Below are 18,858 nucleotides of genomic sequence, written 5' to 3' on the forward strand. Positions count from 1 at the left end.
ATTCTCTTATTCATCTCTTTGGCCACCACCTTTCTCTTTACTGTTCTCGATGGGGGCTTGGATCAAATGTAAAGTCAGATATTTGATCATATGTAAGAGGGGCAGCATGTATTGTGCATTAAAATATTATACAATCATAAAGCAAACTAAATTCTGTTAACAAACACTGTTTCGGAAAAGGCTTTTTGGGTTGTTTGTTTATCTTAATTTGAACAGATAGTAGAGTCCATATTGGGGTGAAGTTATATAGAGTGATTCGGCTCTCTCCTCATGATAGGGATATATGGTAAAAGTGTATAGCTGCTCTCCCACCACATACTTGCTGACCACAGCTTTTGCCTTTTCCCCAAAAGCTCTCAGTACAAACATTTCACAGCCGGCGGGAGGTTAATGTTTGATATGTAAAAACATTTGGATTATTCAAAAAGGCCATTTTCATTCATTGCTGTACTCATTTCCACATCATTAACAGTTCACGCATCACCTCACGTTCATGTTCAGGATCCTCTGCAGCTGGACAAACTGGACAGCTGCTCCGACAGACCTTGACCTCCTCAAATCCATATGTTTCCACAGGGGTCACCAGAGGTCACACAAACCAAATTTATATTTATATTTCACACAAACTCGGAACTACACCCCATAAATCCTACACACACACACACACACACACACACACACACACACACACACACACACACACACACACACACACACACACACACACACACACTCTTTCCCTTAGTCATGAGACAGTGAGTCACTCAGGCATGTTTGTAAGGACAGCTAAACCCTAGTCCTGTCCATTAATCTGATCTGTTGAAACTCTGGACCACTGAGGCTACACATTGGTCCTCCTCCTCCACACAGACAGCAGTGAGTGGGTTGACCAGCATTTCCCAATCCATTGTCAACTCAGACTAGCCACAGTTTCATGTGATGACTCACCTTTTCAGGAACAATCAAAGTCTTGTGAAGTAACACTGCTTAACCTGCTGAACACAGACAATGGACTTGTCCCAAACACTCAGGGCCAGTTTCACAGACATGGATTAAGCCTAGTCCTGGACTAAATGGAATTTTGAATGGAGATTGTCCATTGAAAGTACAATTTAGTCCAGAACTAGGCTTAATCCATGTCTGCGAAACCGGCCCTCAGTGTTTTAGTGGTTGCTCAATAGTGGAAACTTCTCTGAATCCCAACATAGCTAAGACTAATGGTTTTTCTTGACATCCCCAGAAATGAATCGAATAGGGTTTATTCTGTATATTACAGTGAGACAAAGTTAGAATTAATTATATTATTCCTTTTTATTTTTTGCAAATGAAATGATATGTACTTGCGAGTTATATATACAGTATGAACTAATTTAACAGTTCAAGGAGTAATTCTAGGATCCAATTATGCGCTTCCTTGACCTTTTATTAACTGACGTCAGTTTCTTCAAAGTAAGCATCCCCGCTTCTCTCTTCTGTCCCCTTTATTTTAAAGTAAATGGCATAAATTAAGCCACAATTTTCACTAGAAGTAAGAAAATGCCCTCGTCTTGAACTTCCTCTAATGCCTAAAGGCGAAACAAGTAGAATTTATACTTAGGGTCTGAGCTGAAGCTGTTAAAATCCAGGTGTATGACCAACGACCCAGTTTACTACATTGTTATTCTCTGACTGACCTCAAAGTTAGATGGCTTTTCTTTTTTCCCCCAACCTTTTTCCAAGGGAATGTAACAAATTATTCTTGGCTTTCCAGGCAGGGAGCCAGTGTCACTGAAATGGATAGAGCATGAGGTATTTAGTTTTTTCCACAATAAGAGATGCTGCCTGTGTTTGGGGTGTGTGTGGGAAATGTCCGTAATCTGAGAGAGAAAGAGAATGTTGGGAGCTGTTTATAATACCAGAAGGACCAGTCAAGTATTTGGTATATTCTTTCGTTTGACATATTGCATCTCTTATTCAGCTGCAGGTTTAAATCATTTTAATCTAAGTTAACTTTGATTAAAATGAGTGTCTATTAGCTAAAGTATTTTACTAAGGAAAACAATTAACAATGATTTGGACTACAAAGGTGAATAACTGGAATCATGATCGTGGCCTTCACATTATGTCAAGCTGTGCTTTAAAGTGTTTTACTTTTGGACAATGTTTATTTATATTTTAAGTTTATTAAGCAAATTATAAGTTTCTTTTAGTTTTAGTTTATTTATTTTTAATTCTTATACCAGCGATAACTGATCACTTTTTTAATCGGTTTGTGGCAGCACAACAAGCTGTTAAACTATTGGCGTATCATCAACTTTATAAATGGTTTAACTTGTAGGAAAACAATCTCTTATTTACACATCAGCACAGCAGAGCAGCACATTGGCATTCACTTCTTGTTCGTTTTCTGTTATCTTAATTAATGTAAAATCCAATTTCCCTCTCCATGCTGCTCTGTTTGGGTGCATTGATTATCTGGCTCTTTAGCCAGTAAATCAGCTCTAATATGTTACTAGCTATAGTGGCTTTCTAGCTAGCACATTGGATTCCACCACCCATGGATTATTCTTTTTGTGTGTCTTTCTCCTCTTTTGTTTCTTCAAAAGTTTTTCTTTGTTGCATTTCTGGTAGTTGCTAACTGTTTCTGACTACTTTGCTTGTGTGACTGGTCAAAACTATGCAACATAATTTACTTCAATACATTCAAAGAGAAAGTGCCCTCACTGCACTGATGTTATTCCAGATCCATCATAGAAAAGAGCTACTCACTTACTTCTCTACCAACAGTGATTTCCTAGTATCTAATATCCAACTTCAAAGAACGCTGTTGGAAATAATTTTTGGACAATCATTTACCGAAGTAAATGATACAGCCAGGTTTAGGCAAACTGGACATAATTAAAGAAAACATGTCTCCATCACATTTATCATGTATTTTCGGCTGATACTTTTTAATTAAAGCACATTTCACAAGCTCACCTTCTATTGGTCAAACAAATGTTGCTCCTAGACTCTGTTATCTTATGAGATAATGTCTCTCAAATGACTGCTGTAATGATTAATCCAGTTTAAATTAAAAGTTCACCTTTCAAAACGATAGAGCTCACAGACTATACTACAGTACTAAACATTGTGGATGCTCCTCACTCAGTCGGTCATCACAGCCCGGGATGAGTCCTTGTGTTCTCTGCCAGGGGGCTTCTCTGGCATGCTGTGAATGTGGAGCCCAAAGGCAGTCTGGGGGTTTTAGAAGGTTAACCATCTGGAATGATGCATTATTTAATGTTGCATATGCCGAGACAAGCTGGCCCTGAGATTCGTCATATACTTCCCTCCACCACCAAGGTGCTCCCATTCTCTCACTCATGTCTGTTTTTTTTTTAAATGTGTATGACAGGATTATTCATATCTGTCACAAGGTTCTGTCTGGGAGTAGGATCTAAACTCGGGCTCTTGTGGCTTAGTTCGGTAAAAGCTTCACTATATTTTTTGATATAGATTTAGTTTGAAGCAGGTCTTCGGATATTTCAAGAAGACAGAAACTTACACTGGAGATTCAGAAGGCACTTTGCGATTGTTTTAAGTTGTAGCACTTGGAAACGAGACATGTCAACAACCTCAAAATACTTCATATCCAAGATTTTCTTTTGCCTACTACCCGTATCCCTCGGCAAACACATGCAGCCCACTCCCAATGTATTTGCCTGTTAGTGAAAGGAATTTCTTAACTCCAATTTCTGATATCATTTAACTGATTATGACCATGTGACCAAACAACAGCTTGTCTGAAGGAAGCAAACGGGAAAGTAACCAGGAAGTGCAGATACACGTCCTCAACCCCTTTTGTTCCTGCAGTACGGTATGGTAGTGCTGCTTACCCTGGATCTGAACCTGATGGAACGCAGACATTTCAGTCACTTATTTGACAGGAGATAGATAAGAATGTTAATGTTACAAACAAGCTCAGGGTTGGCCCCTTTCCAGTGTTTTTGTTAATCTGGGCTAATCACTTTCTAACTCCAGCTTCGTACCTTACACACAGTCATGAGAACTCTCAAGAAAGAAGGCAAGAAAAAAAGTGTACTAGCCAAAATGTTGAACTGTTCCTTTAAAACTGTAGTTGTGTTTTTATAGCTTCAGGTAGAAGCATTAAGCTAAACAGAAAAACTGATATGGCACAGCGGTTGGGGGGTGAGGAAGGAATTTAACTTGGTATGTTTCACCCTAAAAGAAGACCGTCCACAGAGTTTGTATGTACTTATTGTTGGAAATTTGCCTAAGAGTTGGAAATTACCCAAAGAGTAATGATCCTGGATCAGTACTAAATTTGACGAGACGTGTATCTTCACTCAAGATTTGTTTACTCTCCAGGCACCCAGACCCAAAGGCCCCTGGGTAGCAAATACTTTGTGGTAATTTGACCTAATGCCCATTGTTTGTTTGGTTGTAAAAGAAAGTAACTGTATGCAGTGAAATAATGCATACATACATACTGTATGCTCCTGCATTAGTATTACATCCGTATTACTTACGGTCCTCTAGTCTAGTGTACAGCTGTATTTTCTTCAGTTGATATAATGCTGGTGGTTTTTTGAATGAATCGATAAATTAATTTGTGTATTAAAGGAACAAAATAACCACAAACTAACTGACAAACTGCATAAAAAATTGAATAGGCTACATATACAACACATTAGAATTTGAGTAACACAGGGTCTATATCAGCTAATCCCTCATTTGTGCCCCCGGGGGCCCCCTAGCGTGTCAATCTGCTGCTGCTTCTACTCATAGCCCGCCATGTCCTGTTTCAACCCAGTTTTACACTAGGACAGGGAAACTAAAAATGTGTAAAATGAGCCATAGTGTTTGATTTAGGAGCAAGATATGTGGAACGCCTTGCTTCTGCACATATTCATGTACTGCAGCACTTAGCTCCGCTGTAACTGTATCCGTGGTTTGGCATTCATATTGATTTTCTTTTCTCCCTCCATGTCCTTATTTTCAGTACAGTACCACCATGCGATCCTGTGTCACTGACATGATTGGAAATAGATCATATTTTTACTTGTAATGGCATGCTGGAGTTAATCCATTGTTACATCCTTGACTGACTTTTCCCTGCTGTAGAGAAATGACCGCTCAGGCATATCCGTTTCTCAAAGGCACACAAAGGGCAAATATAAAAGTGACCACGAGACCATCAAAAGGGAAAAACATTGCTGCTGTGCTGTGCTGTCAGACACTGTGTAATTACATGCAGTCATAAGTCATCGAGGTTGACATGGACTCATTCTCTCCAGTTCTGTTGGACCAAAGACTTCTGGGTTTCTTGCTTTCTCTGCTTCCAGCTGGGTAAGAGAATGACTGCATTATCTGAGGGGATGCTGCTTCTCACTCTGAGACACGTTATGCTTAAATCGATACTTAACTTACTGCAGCTTGATTACCACTAAAAAACGGGTGATGAGATAGTAAATACCTATGAAGAAATGTTTGCTTTGAGCTGAGCAAGTATTTTGAATAGCCTTCCTGTCTCTCATCACCCAACCTGATGCAAAACAACTCTCCACTGTGGCCTCCCAATACTTTTAAGAGTCAAAAGAGAAATTCAGGCCCCCCCCTCACTTTCACTGATCTCAGGTGTCCTCAGTCACATACATTTCCTGTGCTAATTCCTTAGCATGTAAACAGCTGAGCTGACAAAGAGTCAACAGATTTGGGAACTTTAAATGGCGCTCTATGGGTTGTACGTTTATCAGAAGTTTAAATGCATCACTACTACCTGACCTTTCCCCCATAGCTACTGTTGCCATGATTTCCATGTTTTTCATTCTTGCATGGCACATGTGTTGTTTACAATTATTTAGATTTACCACTGAAATTCTTGGTAATTTGAAGGCTGTCATGGTCTGTCTTTGTCTTGTCTTGTTTTGGTGTTACCCGTATTTCCTGTTTTATTTTGGTATGTCTGTCTTGTTCCATCCTCATGTCCTGTCAAGTTTCCCTCCTGTGTGATTGCTGCTCCCTCCACTAATGTGTTGCACCTGTCCCTTGTTGTCTACCCTGTCTTGTGTCCAGTATAAATACTCCTTGTGTTCCTTTGTTCCTTGTCTGTGCATTATAGTTTTTCGTGTCGGTGAGTCCTTGTCTTGTGTGTTCCCTCTGTTCCCTGCTTTACTTTTGTTTCCTGGACTTTTTGCCTGTTGGCCTTTTTTGTTGTATTTTTTGGAGCTAAATAAACGAACATTTTCTTGATACGTCTTGTGTTTGGGTCCTACTTGCCTGCCTGTCTGCAACACCGTAACAAAGGCGGCTGATATGACAACTGTCACTGGCAGATTGTATCAGCAATAGCCAGTAAGCTATAGCTTAATTTAGCTCTATGAGTTGCTGACTTTTTAAAGTTTCAAACTGATTTGTGATCAAATGAGAACACTGGTTTATAAATATACACTTGATGGCTACATAGCCTACATGTACCTTCCTAACAGACTGAGGCTAAAGCTCATGGATTTAAAATATCCTGTGGTCTGCTGCAGTAGGCTACCAATAATTGTTAGCAAGGCTGAGTGGCAGCGCCATATAACAGCCATGCTGATTGATGTAGAAGCTTTGTTCTTCTGCTGCAATATAGAGCTTATATTTGTGTAAGCTAAGATATAAGTTAAATTTTATTGATGTTCATATGTTGTTGCAATTCTCAAATTACGAGGGAAACTTTTTAGGATGATAGCCATAGTGTCTCGAGTCGGCAGATGTACTGCTCAAACAGGAAATGCATTTGGCTAGGCTACTCCAAATCTAATAGAGAGTAGGACACAGCAGCTATTGTTAACTTACACTCTGAAAGCAACCATGACCAGCTTATATGCAATGGGAAAAGGCTATGCTACACATTGTGTATGCTAGTCAAGAACAGTTTTTTATGTCAGAGCAGACAAGCACATGGTTTAATCCAATCCTTTCACTTTTGCTTTTTTAGATTTGGTTTTTGGAAAGGCTAAAAAAACACCACCCTCCATAACCTTTCAATGCATACTATATGTTTCTTCCTAGCCCAATGCATGACATACTATGTAAGAATTTGGAGCATCCAGAGCTTGGCAGACCTTCCATTGCCTAGTTATGGTGGGTAAACTATGATTGGACAATCACTATGTTCAGAGATGGGATTTACAGAAGGGTCATTTTGGTCTGGGAGTGTTGTAAAGCCTCCTCATTCTCCTACCGTATTCTCTCAAATTCACATCTGCAGAGACTGGGTCGAGTTTCCTCCTAGTCCTAACTTTCTCTGGATGCTTGAATGACTTGGCACTGATCCCGAGAAACCTAACTATAGCTGATATGGAATTTCATTTGGCTCTCCCCAAGTCTCCAAACTGCATCCCCACAATGTCTTACAATGGTCTCTCAGCCTGTTGTTTTCCTGCTAATCAGAGGCAGATGTTTGCAGTTTGCCGACATGCTCTCTCGTGTTCTTCAGCTGTGTGTGTGTTGTTGTGTGCACACAGACACCGACTCTGGGGCCCGAGCTCTCAGTCCAATTGCAGAGGCAGTTTGTTGTTCTTCGTGTGGCAGCGGGGTTGCTCAGCCTTGCTCCTCTATGATGTCATTGGTTGCTGGTTGTGAAATACTTGAGGAAATGAGAACCTCATTGAACCTCGAGCTGAGCACTGCACATTTCTACTGGGACTCTTGTGTGTAGCCTGGCCCTCGGTGGTTTGATCCTCTTTTATCTGTTCAGCTCCAGCAATGATTTCAATTATGAGAGACCCTGGAGAAATAAATCTTTGTCTAGGATCTGACATGGTGATTTTTATGGTCACCGTCAATGTGCTGATGAACCCGTTTGTGGTTATTGACACCAAAATAACAATTCTTCTTGTTTTGTCTGTTTTAACAGAGGACAGCATCTCTGAGCCATCTCCCTGTTGAAGACCTCAGAGACCCCCTGCCTCCTCAGTGGAGATGCTACATGTCTCCACAAGGGCGGCGATACTACGTCAACACCACAAACAACGGTAAGGGGTCAATGAATTTAAGTCCAGGAAACGTTTTGCTACTATTGATATGAATTTGTATGTACAGTATGAGCTGGAGCTAGAATGTGATTAGTTTAAAGACTAAAAACACCCATCAACAACATAACAAAGAACATAGGTCTCCCTAACAGCACATTATTATTTTTTTTTAAATGTCTGTTTGGTTAAGCAAGGAAGACACTTACTTAAGATGAAATTCATAATGATTTTCTCAGGTAGAGGCAAATAAGTGTATTTCCCATAATGTTGAACGACTCCTCTAATGCTCATTATAAGGAAAGATTATTAAGTGTATCTAATGCTTAGCTTTGAAAATGTTTTTTAGCTCTTGACGACATTCAGTAGGTATCAGGCCAAAACAGTAATGAAACAATAATGACCCCCTCTCTTAAACCTGCAGTGTGTAGAATTTTGGGTTTTATTTCCTAGCAGATTTTGTAGAAAGTAATTATAGTATCCATAAGTACATTTCATTTAGTGCATAATAGCTGAAAAAAATGTTTAGAATAATTTTTTTTTCCCTTAGAAAGGGTCTCATATATGTCCATATTTCTGCATATTTTGGACCAAGGCCTAGTGCCGCCATCTTGAAAGTGTCATAGTTGGAATGTCATCAGGTGCATTGTTTAAAGAGATCCTATTATACTACTTTTCTGGTCTTCATTTCTTGTTAAAAACTGCTAGCTTCGGGACACTCTTCCTCTTACCCTAGCGAGCACAGCAGTCTCTCTCTACACACTGCTTTGAGCTTCTCAAAATACTCAAATAAGTTCTCGCTGACAGAGCTGCGAGAAAAATAACAAAGTTCTTTCTGGTTAGGACATTTCATACCTCACGAAAACTCAAGTGCCGAACTCCTGGGAGTTCCTCATAGGCCCCGCCCACCGCGACACACATCACACGCTGTTACCATGGTAACTGACTCAGTAGAGTTCTTGACCGATCACACAATAGTTCTCAGACAAGCTGCGAGAAAAAAGTTCTGCCCGGACGATGTGTCGAGAACTGCTGAATAAGAGCTGCGAGAACAAAATGACGCCATTTTCTTCCCACAGCTCTGTCAGCGAGAACTTATTTCATTCTTCTTGCGTAGTATGTAACAGGTTTTTAGTGAGTGACACTGTGGGTTACAACTTGAGCCTCTATTCGTCTAATCGATCCTGCAGTGTAGGCCGACCCATTGATGCACAGACCATTATTCACTGGATTACATTGATTCTGATGAAACGTTTCTTTTGTACATCTATTTCTTGTGAGTTTCTAAGCAGATTTATGGATCTTTATTGGCAGTGAACCTCAGATCGAATGATATGATATGTTTATATAACTGATGAAACTTTCGACATAAATGGTCGAGACTAATAAGAGATTATGGCCCATACTACAGAAATACGGACCAACTAGTAATGAGTAGGAATTATATTTATATAATACATTTATAGTTAAGTAAAACCACATGCTTCAAGGATATTTTTTGGCATCAGCGTTGCTTAGAATCCTGGTAGGTCTTTAAAACTTTTCTCCATAGGCTTTTGAGTTTTGCTCTCAAATCTGGATATGTTACCGGAAATTCTGTCTCAGCAATATTGTCTCCGATGGATTAAGGCATTTTGTATTGTAGGTCGGCTTCTTATTTATACTGTAAAACTGTGTTTTTTCATGCACAGGCCTTTTTTTGTCATTAGGGCAGTTTTGCACTTGCTAACTATGGCACTGTTATTTTGTGAAAGAATAGAACGAAATGTTAATTTTGGGCGATAATTCTTTAAGCTTTTGTGTGGATACCTTTTTAATTCTCTCCAAAACACTTGCTTACAAAAATCCAGTCACTTCTAGCAAAAACAATTCTCCCTAACATTTAGAAAAGTAATACGCAATATTTTGCATTCAAAATGTTCCATTAACAAGCTGAATTGAACCTAAACTCTCTGTCTCTACAGCAGATGGTACCAGAGAGAGACAGAGGGCGCAGAAAAACTGATATTGCTGATAGTGCATTGTTTCGGTCAACACAATCACCAGTCAGTGTCTCCCTTAACACACACACGCACGCACGCACACGCACACACACACACACACTTGCATTGACTTAATACCCTCTTCTGTTATGCAGACATAGCAACATAGCCTGCTTTTACTATCCCTGGGTGACCACCCTGTAAAACTTGACCGATGATGCTAATATCTCGTCTAGGCAACTCTTGTGTGCCTGTTAACTTCAGGATGTAATAAAGGTTCAGGTTGGAAAGTGTAGGTGTCTCAAACAGAGTGCATAGCAGTCACACAGACATTGACAGTTAGCTTCATGTTTGAACTATTTAAATATGCTTAATGCCTGTTCACACCAGAGCATGACCTTAACAATACATATGTGTGGGTTGGCAAAATATGTGGTTTTCTTGGAGGGAAGTAGTGAGTGTTTACAAGGCTAGATAGTTGCCAGCTGGGACACAGTAGCACTAGTCAGGAAAAAAGTGTCTTTCCATATGTTCTGTATGGTGTTTACTCCCACCTGGCTTTTTGTTCTTTGGTTGGTAGTGGTACATCATTTTATACAATACAATTTTTTTAAATATGGAGGGGGGGGGGGGGGTTGTCTATACTACAGAGGAGGGTTAAATAAATGTGAATGGGGCCGCACGCCTGATAAGATTTACAATAGTGTCCTCCATCCTGGACTCTAAAGCTCTCTGTACCCTTAAAGATCAGCAGTGTCTATTTGATATGTTGTTCAGCTGCTGTTTAATCCAACTGTTGATCAAGACTTGTTAAGCAAGCATCCAAACAGTAGCAATCTTTAGTTAGACACTGCCTCTTTCTATCAATGTATAACCAAGATCACAATATGGGCTGGTGTAGTTTCAGTTGTTTGTTATAAGCCAGTATGGCAAACTAGTACTGGACTAGAACTTAATGCACCTTAAAGCATTCATATGTGCCATTACAGAACCAATCTGTTTGGATGGTTGTTGCACGAGGCCCAATGACTCTCTTCACCTGTGTCCTTTCATATAAGTGGGATTGTGGTTTAGCAGTCACTTAAGGGTGGAACCAGCTTCTTAACAGAGATTTTTTACATCATGTACCTCTCTGATCATGGCCGCAGTGGTCAAATTGTCGCCATGAGAGGAGATCTAGAAATAGCCCAGGGGCTCCACCCAGCCACGAGAGCAGTGGGAGTCGCTGCTCCTAAAATAAAATGAGATGCTTAATTTGTCAAAAAGTTTGGTAACAAAGCAGACTCTCAGGACTCTCTCTTAAATGGGTTGTTGTTGGATTATTTAAAGGTGAACTATGTAACTTTGGGGTGTGTCAGAGAAGTGATCATTTCCTTAGATATATTCTCATAACTGAATAAACAAACTTTCCTCACACAGGAAAATTGGATCCCTGGAACACTGTTTGAAGTAAACTAAGCTACCTGAAAACTATCTGTTTCACTGTTGTTGTTTACAGCAGCAGGGTAACACAGTTTTGTTTACAAACATATTCTAGTCTTACATTTGGTTCCAGGTATACCTCAAAATAATTGTGTGTTGACTTATGATGATAGAAGTATTCAATAATAAGAATTACATGTAGAGAAAATATGTTTTGTAAACTAACTGCAGAATCGGCAAATGTAAACAAATAAATGACCCTCCCCTGAAACTGCATAGTGCACCTTTAACAGTTAGGATAACCTCAACTCTTCTGGCTCTTCCACCTAGTCTCCATGGTATTCCCATATGTATGTGACAGGGTTTGGAGGCTTATCTTTTACTAGTAAAACTGGTCAGAGAACAGTTAGAAATGATGAAAGTGGTGCATTAGAACAATAGAGTTCCACAATATTTCCTAAGAGAGAGAATGATAAACATTTCATTACTTTCTTTGCCTGTTTTTTCCCTCGTCAGTAGCAATTTTATCCTGGATGATAAATAAAACGACTTTGATGCCGTGGTGTTGTGAAACTGGCCTCTTATGGCAGAGGAAAAAAACCTTCAGAATTTATGTTCTGTGGCTGCGCAGCATGATGACTTAAATGAAAGCCTGGAGAATTCTTAATCCTAGCACACTTTATTGTACACCCCTCTACAGTCATGTGTTTCACTCAAAAAAAATCACCACCGCAGCAACTGTTTGCAAAACAAACCCATCTGATAAAAAATGTCCTGAAACAATTTGGTATTTTGAGTGCCCTGTGCTATTTTCACAAGACCTCCCTTTTGTTACGCTAAAGTTCAGCGAGATTAGATGCTGTCCTGTGCGTGTGTGTTTTTGTATGCGTTTGTATTCCAGAATTGCCATAGTAACAGGAGCAGTGTGCGTGGGTGGAGGGCTGCATGTCCTTGTGTTCTGGGCTTGTTTTTTTTTTCTTCTAGTTTTTCCTTCCTGTATTGCTGGGTGTGAGCGGGGCTGGGTACTGCGGTTATAGTACCAGCCAACTCTCCACTCATCCCTGCCTTACGAGTGTGCTGCTTCATAAACACACCAGAGTTTGACCAAATACTCCCAGCACACCACACTGTAGGATGTGTAACCAAAGTATCTCATTCATACTTAACTATGAAAACCTGTCATTTGTTACTAATTAAAATAACATCTTAATGCTACTACATACACATCTACCTTGTAAATTACACATCATGTCCATATTTTAGTGAACAAATCTGTACATTCAAAAGAGAGACATTTGTATTTTATGTGTTTTTGGTTGAATGAGTTTTAGTTTTAAAAATAACAAAATGACTTTAAATCATTTTATTTAGCCATCTTAGTGAATTAATTGGCGATCGTTTGTAAATTTGTGTCACCAACTTATATTGACAAATGTAGGGTGGTTTTCCATGTTCTGGAACAGAACCCGAATGTTTCTAGTTTAATTTAACTCTCTTTACTGCAAAAGTCCACATTGTATCAATTTACATACAAAATGGTAGTTTTTTTTTCGTAAAAAGCACTGAAAACAAAATGCTGTCTGACTCTGACTTGCAAGAAAAGGTGCAGAGCCTTATTTATGTTGCGTGTCTATGCCCCTGTCGAATCAGCTGTCAATCAAGAGCGTACATCATCGACCCACTCTTACGCAACTTTAAATAATAACTTTTTTCCACAATAGCTACAATGTTTCTTCTGCTTTTTCTGTGTTTGATTTATTGCTATGGTAGGTCATCCCTTAGGTGCTATCTGTCACTGGCATTTCCTATTTGGGATTATGCAGTGTGAATGGGCTGTGATTGATATAAAGCAGGCAGCAGAGGTAGCTTATGCATTGAATACCAGTGTCATATAGATATGAATAAAATATAGCAGTGTCAAAGCTAACTAGGCCATTTCTCCATCTCCATGTTCAGAATCCAGGGAAGTCTCGCAACTACTTGTGGGTTGGTTGGCGGACAGCAAGCTTAATGCCAAAGTTTTCTTGTTTTTAGAGCAAGTCTGCTGTTGACAACTGGTGGTATATATTCTGTTGTCAGCCAATGAGTTACTGTTACCCACTCTGACTGACTTTGTTGAATCAGAATAAAAGCTCCAATCCCCATGCAGCCTTAGTCAGTAGATGCTACATGTTATTTATATCACAAATTCACCTTCATTAAAATCCATGAAAAAGGGCGGATGAACTGTTCCATCAATGGTAAAGTGTGGTAAATTGAGTTGACTTGGGGTTTGTATTCAACAATCAAGAAACTCAAGGCAATTTAGAGTGATTGACAACTTTTTCATCCCTCCCATCTGGAGGGATGAATCTGGCAGGTTTCAAGTTTGATCTGTTACCTGCCTAAGAAACCGATTAAGAGAAATTATCAGCACTATGCATGTCAAGAGCCAGTTGCCTAGAAACTAAACCTGCTCCATGTGTCAAACATAATGGTAAAACAGTATGTGGAATTTCACCCCTCAAACCAGATATAGTATACTAACAGAAAAGGTGTTTACATTTTGAGGTGTTTTTAAGGCTCTTAAACTAAAAAATAATACTGATGATAAGCTAAGTTAACTTTGTCTTTTCAATTCCAATTCCTGGCTTTTGCATCTGGCGAACTTGCATTTATTCTCATGTTTAATCTAATATAAATCGTATTTTAAATGGTGTTTTGACTGTTATATTCCCATGGCAAGGCAAGACAGTCACAATAACAAACAATTTGCCCCTCAGCTAAATAGATTATGTTATAGTTTTTCCACATTAATACCATGTATTTCTCACAGTATTGATTTGTTTATGACGGGCTAGCGGAGAGATATTGGGGTCATTCAGGGCTATGGTGAGCAAAAGGCTGTGCTCTGGCTGGTTGTACATCAAACGTGAAGGCACATAACAGCCTCTCTCCGTAAGCTTTTCTGCCACTTATCCCCTCCATGCATGTCATTTGAGCTGATGGGCTTGGCTCAGTTGTCTCCTCTGCCTAAGCGGTGCCAAATACAGCCATGCGCCGGGCCAAAAAGACCCCAAATGAAATAAGAGCCCTTTACATGTCCGTGCCTATTCTTTCTATGCTGACAGTAAATAACTAATTGAACTCAGTGCTGTGGTGAGAATGGACTTAAGGGAGTTAACAATCAAAGAGAGCCCTATATTATGGGGTTTGTCAGTATTTTCTCTCCAGCATTTTTTTAACAGTAGAAGTCAAATGGGGACAGATGATGGAAAAAGTATCCTTGAAAATATGAAGCTCAGTTAAACCTCTAGGACATTTTTTAACTTGTATTTTAAAAACTTGTATTTTTGTATTCAGTTGGCATTACTGTAAAATACATCAGCTGATTGATAAAGAGACGCTGATTGTATCCAGATTTATCCTATCTGAAAATGACTATTTCCAACCACCTCCACCCATGGCTATTATTTCAGGATTAAAGGCTTTCCACCATTAGATTTTGGTCTAATTCTGTTCATTACGTGATCAAAATAACCTCCTATGAAGTAGTTGTTGATAGATACTGGAGCCACAATGCAAAATTCAGACACAATGCAAAATTCAGACTGATTGTACCCAACAAGCCAAGAATGGGACAACCATCATAGCGTACTCCTATTGGCTGACTAAACATGTCCACGAAGTTAACATTAGTGAAATAAAAAATACATTATCAAAGTTCTAATCCTGTGTGCCCATGTTAAACATTGATCTATCTTTACTTACTCGGTAAATTAGTCATACAAATCTCTTTTGCGTGTTTTTAATGCTTGACATTTTTTTAATTTTCCTGTATTCTATTTTGAATAACATATAACAAGGGGGCAGTTGCATATGTTTATCCAATCACAACCTCTGAAATACTATCAATTGTTAATTGATCCATGTGTTTCAGGGTTTGCTCTGGCATCATAGCAATGGTAGGTTATTTCAGATGTTTGGAAAAACATTCGAAAACAATTGCACTTTTTTTAAGCTGGAATAACAATCGCCTTCCTACAAAGCGAACCAGAAATCTACACAGGGGAAATAGCAACAGAACAATAGCCTCAAGAACTGTGACAGCTGTGGGTAAGATTCCCCCAGCTGTTCAAGTTGTCGAAAGTCAAGTTATCAAAAGTGTCAAACCTTCAGTCCATGACTTTTCATAAAAAACGTCAAGTGCTCCTGCTCCTAGAAACAGTTACCAATTTTAAAAATAGACTCCACTTCAAAACAAGAACACTGAATGTGGTGAAAACAAAGTGCCATTTCAGTTTTATTTGGTTACTCTCCTGTTAGATTTTCTTCCCTAGTTGAACTGCTGACTACAACCAAAAGTGCCAGAGAAGTGGTATGGAATCACTTCTCCTTACTGATGCCCATAAATAGTTCCAAAACACTGTTCACAAAATGACACCTTCTACTGCTTTCCACTAATGCAACTTTTACGTCCCCTTCTTTGTTAACCAATCATAAGTAATATTCTACTTATGTATCCTATTTCTCTACAGTTATTTGTTTTTCTTTCATGTACACTATTCTATTTCGTCTACTTTTAATTTAATTTAACTTTGCATTCTAAATGAACTTTATATTTATATGATGCACCTTATCTCTACACTTTTTACCTGCACTGTGTCCTTGCACTACTTTTGTGTTTATTTGTGTCTCAGGTATTCTTCTACACAATATTGCATTGTTGAGAGGAGCCTGTGATTGAAGAATTTCATTGCCAATGACTGCTGCTGTAATTGTTGTGCATATGACAAATGAACCTCTTGAATGTTGAATCTTCTCCTTAACACATCATCAGAAACGACATGGGAGCGACCCTCCAGCGCTCCCGGGACTCCCAAGACCTCCATAAGACACAAGAACTCGCTGCCTACAGGTACAAAACAAATCTCTCTCTTTCAAACACCCGAGCACTCCATCCACTCCAAGTCTTTTTCGTGCCCCAGGGCTTTGAATCTTGTACAAAAAAATTCCTCAGTGGCACAAAGCACCCGCTCATACACACACATACTCACAGACACTTCCTGTGACTAATTTATTTTCTGCGTGACCTGTCTTTCTTTGGCCCTGCTTTAAAAGGCAGAGCAACATAGAGAGAGCCAGTTAGGCTTGAGATGAGATGTTCCTCACTCTTAAGAGGTGCTCAAATAGTGGGAGCAGCTCTCATTTATTTACTGCCACTCAAAATCAAATGGCAAAACAATTCTTAAAAAAGCACTCAGCCACTTTGAATTGAAGACTTATGATATAATAATTGGAAAAAAAGGCTTTCTGTGAACAATATTCCTAACACATTTATTTTGTGCAGCCGCAGCTGTTTACAAGTTCAGACTTTGCCTATTGATAAGGTACGTTTTACTTAGTGGGGAATTACTAAAATGCGATAGCTAAATACAAATGGAGTACAACTTACATTTACAATGCATGGCAGTAAAGTTTTATCAAGAAAGTGTCACTGTTTAGTTTGGTCTCCGTCTGTGCAGCTACAGTGTAAACCTGTCTGTGTGCATAGTATAGTCATTTACACTTGAGTATGCTCTTTACTTGTTAGACATAAATATTTGATAGTGCAGGCCCATTTTTTTCACGCCAAAGTCATTTATTTGAAACTAGTCAGCAGTTACTTAGAACCAATTATAGACATGTATACTGTAGAGCTACAAAGAAGTCAGCCTTGTACTGTTGCAGAGGGGGCCAGAAGAAAAACTTTTTTTTCTCCACATATATACATGCTAACCTAAAACCTAAATATCCGCTCAATAGCACGCTAAACTGAGAATTTTTCACAGCTTAATTTTGCCACCCGACAGCCAATAATTTTTGTATCACTCCGCCAATCTGCTCAACTCAGAGCTCTTGTGGATTATTCAAGAGACACAATATAAAACTAAAATAAAGCAAACTTAAGCTTTGGAAAAAATCTCAGTTTAGCGTACAATCGAACGGATATTTAGGTTTTAGGTTAGCACTTACTGTACGTATGTATGAGGAGAAAAAATAAACTTTTTCTTCTGGCCCTGTCTACAACAGTACAATAATGACTTCTGCTACATCTCCCCTACAAACTCCTAAAAGTGGCTGCACTGCCTAAGTTGTCATCCAACCTCACTTCAAAAATACTGAACTATCCCTTTAAAGCCCCTCTGCAGACACAAAAAACTAATGAAATATATTTCTCTCTCTCTCTGTGTGTCTCCAGCCAATGGATTTCACTCAGGCAGCAGTCCCTTGCATCATGTGGAGCATTCACACAACAGTCTGGTTAGGAAGAGCAGTACAGAGCCACAGGTAAAGCCGTCACACCATTGTTCTTGCGTCTCCTCTGACAGCATCAAGCAGTGTGAAAAATGTGTTGAGTCAGCATATAAGCTCCGGGGGTACGAGGGTATGGCATATTAGACTTTTGTATCAGAATGAAAGAAGTAGCAATGCCAGCAGCAGGTGAAACGCTTGTCTTTCATTAAATGTTCAAGGACTGAAAGTAACCTTGTTTTGAGTTGAGTTTGACAACCTTATTTCATTGATTTCAGAAGAATGTTTAGAGGCTCCAGTAAGCTGTTTCTTTTTACTATAGGGCTGGGTTACATTTTTTCAATACACAACACGTTTTGGTCCGTACTTAACTGTTTATGATTTGATGCATAATTATTATTTTGGGCTGCTTTTGATAACATTGGAAAATCACACATTTTACACATTATGTATTGCCTCAGTTTATAGGGCTCTCTTCTTAGCAATTAGGTAAAACATATACAAATTAATACCAGCCATAAATTGCAGTTTTGTCATGGCTACCTGACACATTTAGATCCAACTTACACTCTCCTTCTACCTCTGTTTTGGTCACCACCAACTCCTGACCAAAAATATCAGGCTTTATATGTGTATTTGTTTAAATATGTTCTGCTGTTTGTTGCTGGGCAGCTAGTTAAAGAAAGATGGAAAAACAGGTTTTGGTAAAAAAAAAATATATCTGTGGATTTGTCAGGCCCCTTTTCTTATTACTTTTGACATTTTATCCATTACAATCAAACACATTGATTAGCACAGCTTTAAGGTTCATTACCCAACTCTACATCTTATAGCATCTGTACACACTCAGAAATAAATAAGTAAATCACAGGTAACACAATGATAATAATAATAGCAATGCATGATGTATTCTTTCCACATATCAGATGATTAAACAGCCTCTCATTATTAATGGTAAGGCCGACGGCAGTGAAAACAGATTAAACCCTCCCACAGTATCTGCTCCCTCAATCCTAATTAAGCAGACAATCAAGGTGCAGTTATACAGGATCCACCCACCACTTATTCCCTCATTGCTCTCCTCTGCTGCATCCAAAACATTAATGCGCACACACACCAAAGCAATTCTAAAAAGATATAAACAAATGATGTCTGTTCATACACTCCTTACACACACTGTTTTC

The 18,858-nt window shown here is 39.0% G+C and overlaps 1 protein-coding gene across 1 annotated transcript in view; it reads left to right on the forward strand.

Moving 5' to 3' along the window:
* gas7b (growth arrest-specific 7b) overlaps window positions 1-18,858 on the forward strand; it is a 54,687-nt gene that overhangs the window by 12,268 nt on the left and 23,561 nt on the right. Inside the window, exons 2-4 of the mRNA XM_080049419.1 lie at window positions 7,883-8,000; window positions 16,221-16,298; window positions 17,622-17,710. Of these exons, the coding sequence (XP_079905545.1) occupies window positions 7,883-8,000; window positions 16,221-16,298; window positions 17,622-17,710 (285 nt within the window). The remainder of the gene's footprint in view (window positions 1-7,882; window positions 8,001-16,220; window positions 16,299-17,621; window positions 17,711-18,858) is intronic.

This window comes from Ammodytes marinus (assembly GCF_949987685.1).
Source record: "Ammodytes marinus genome assembly, chromosome: 20".
NCBI classification, from domain to species: Eukaryota; Metazoa; Chordata; class Actinopteri; order Uranoscopiformes; family Ammodytidae; genus Ammodytes; species Ammodytes marinus.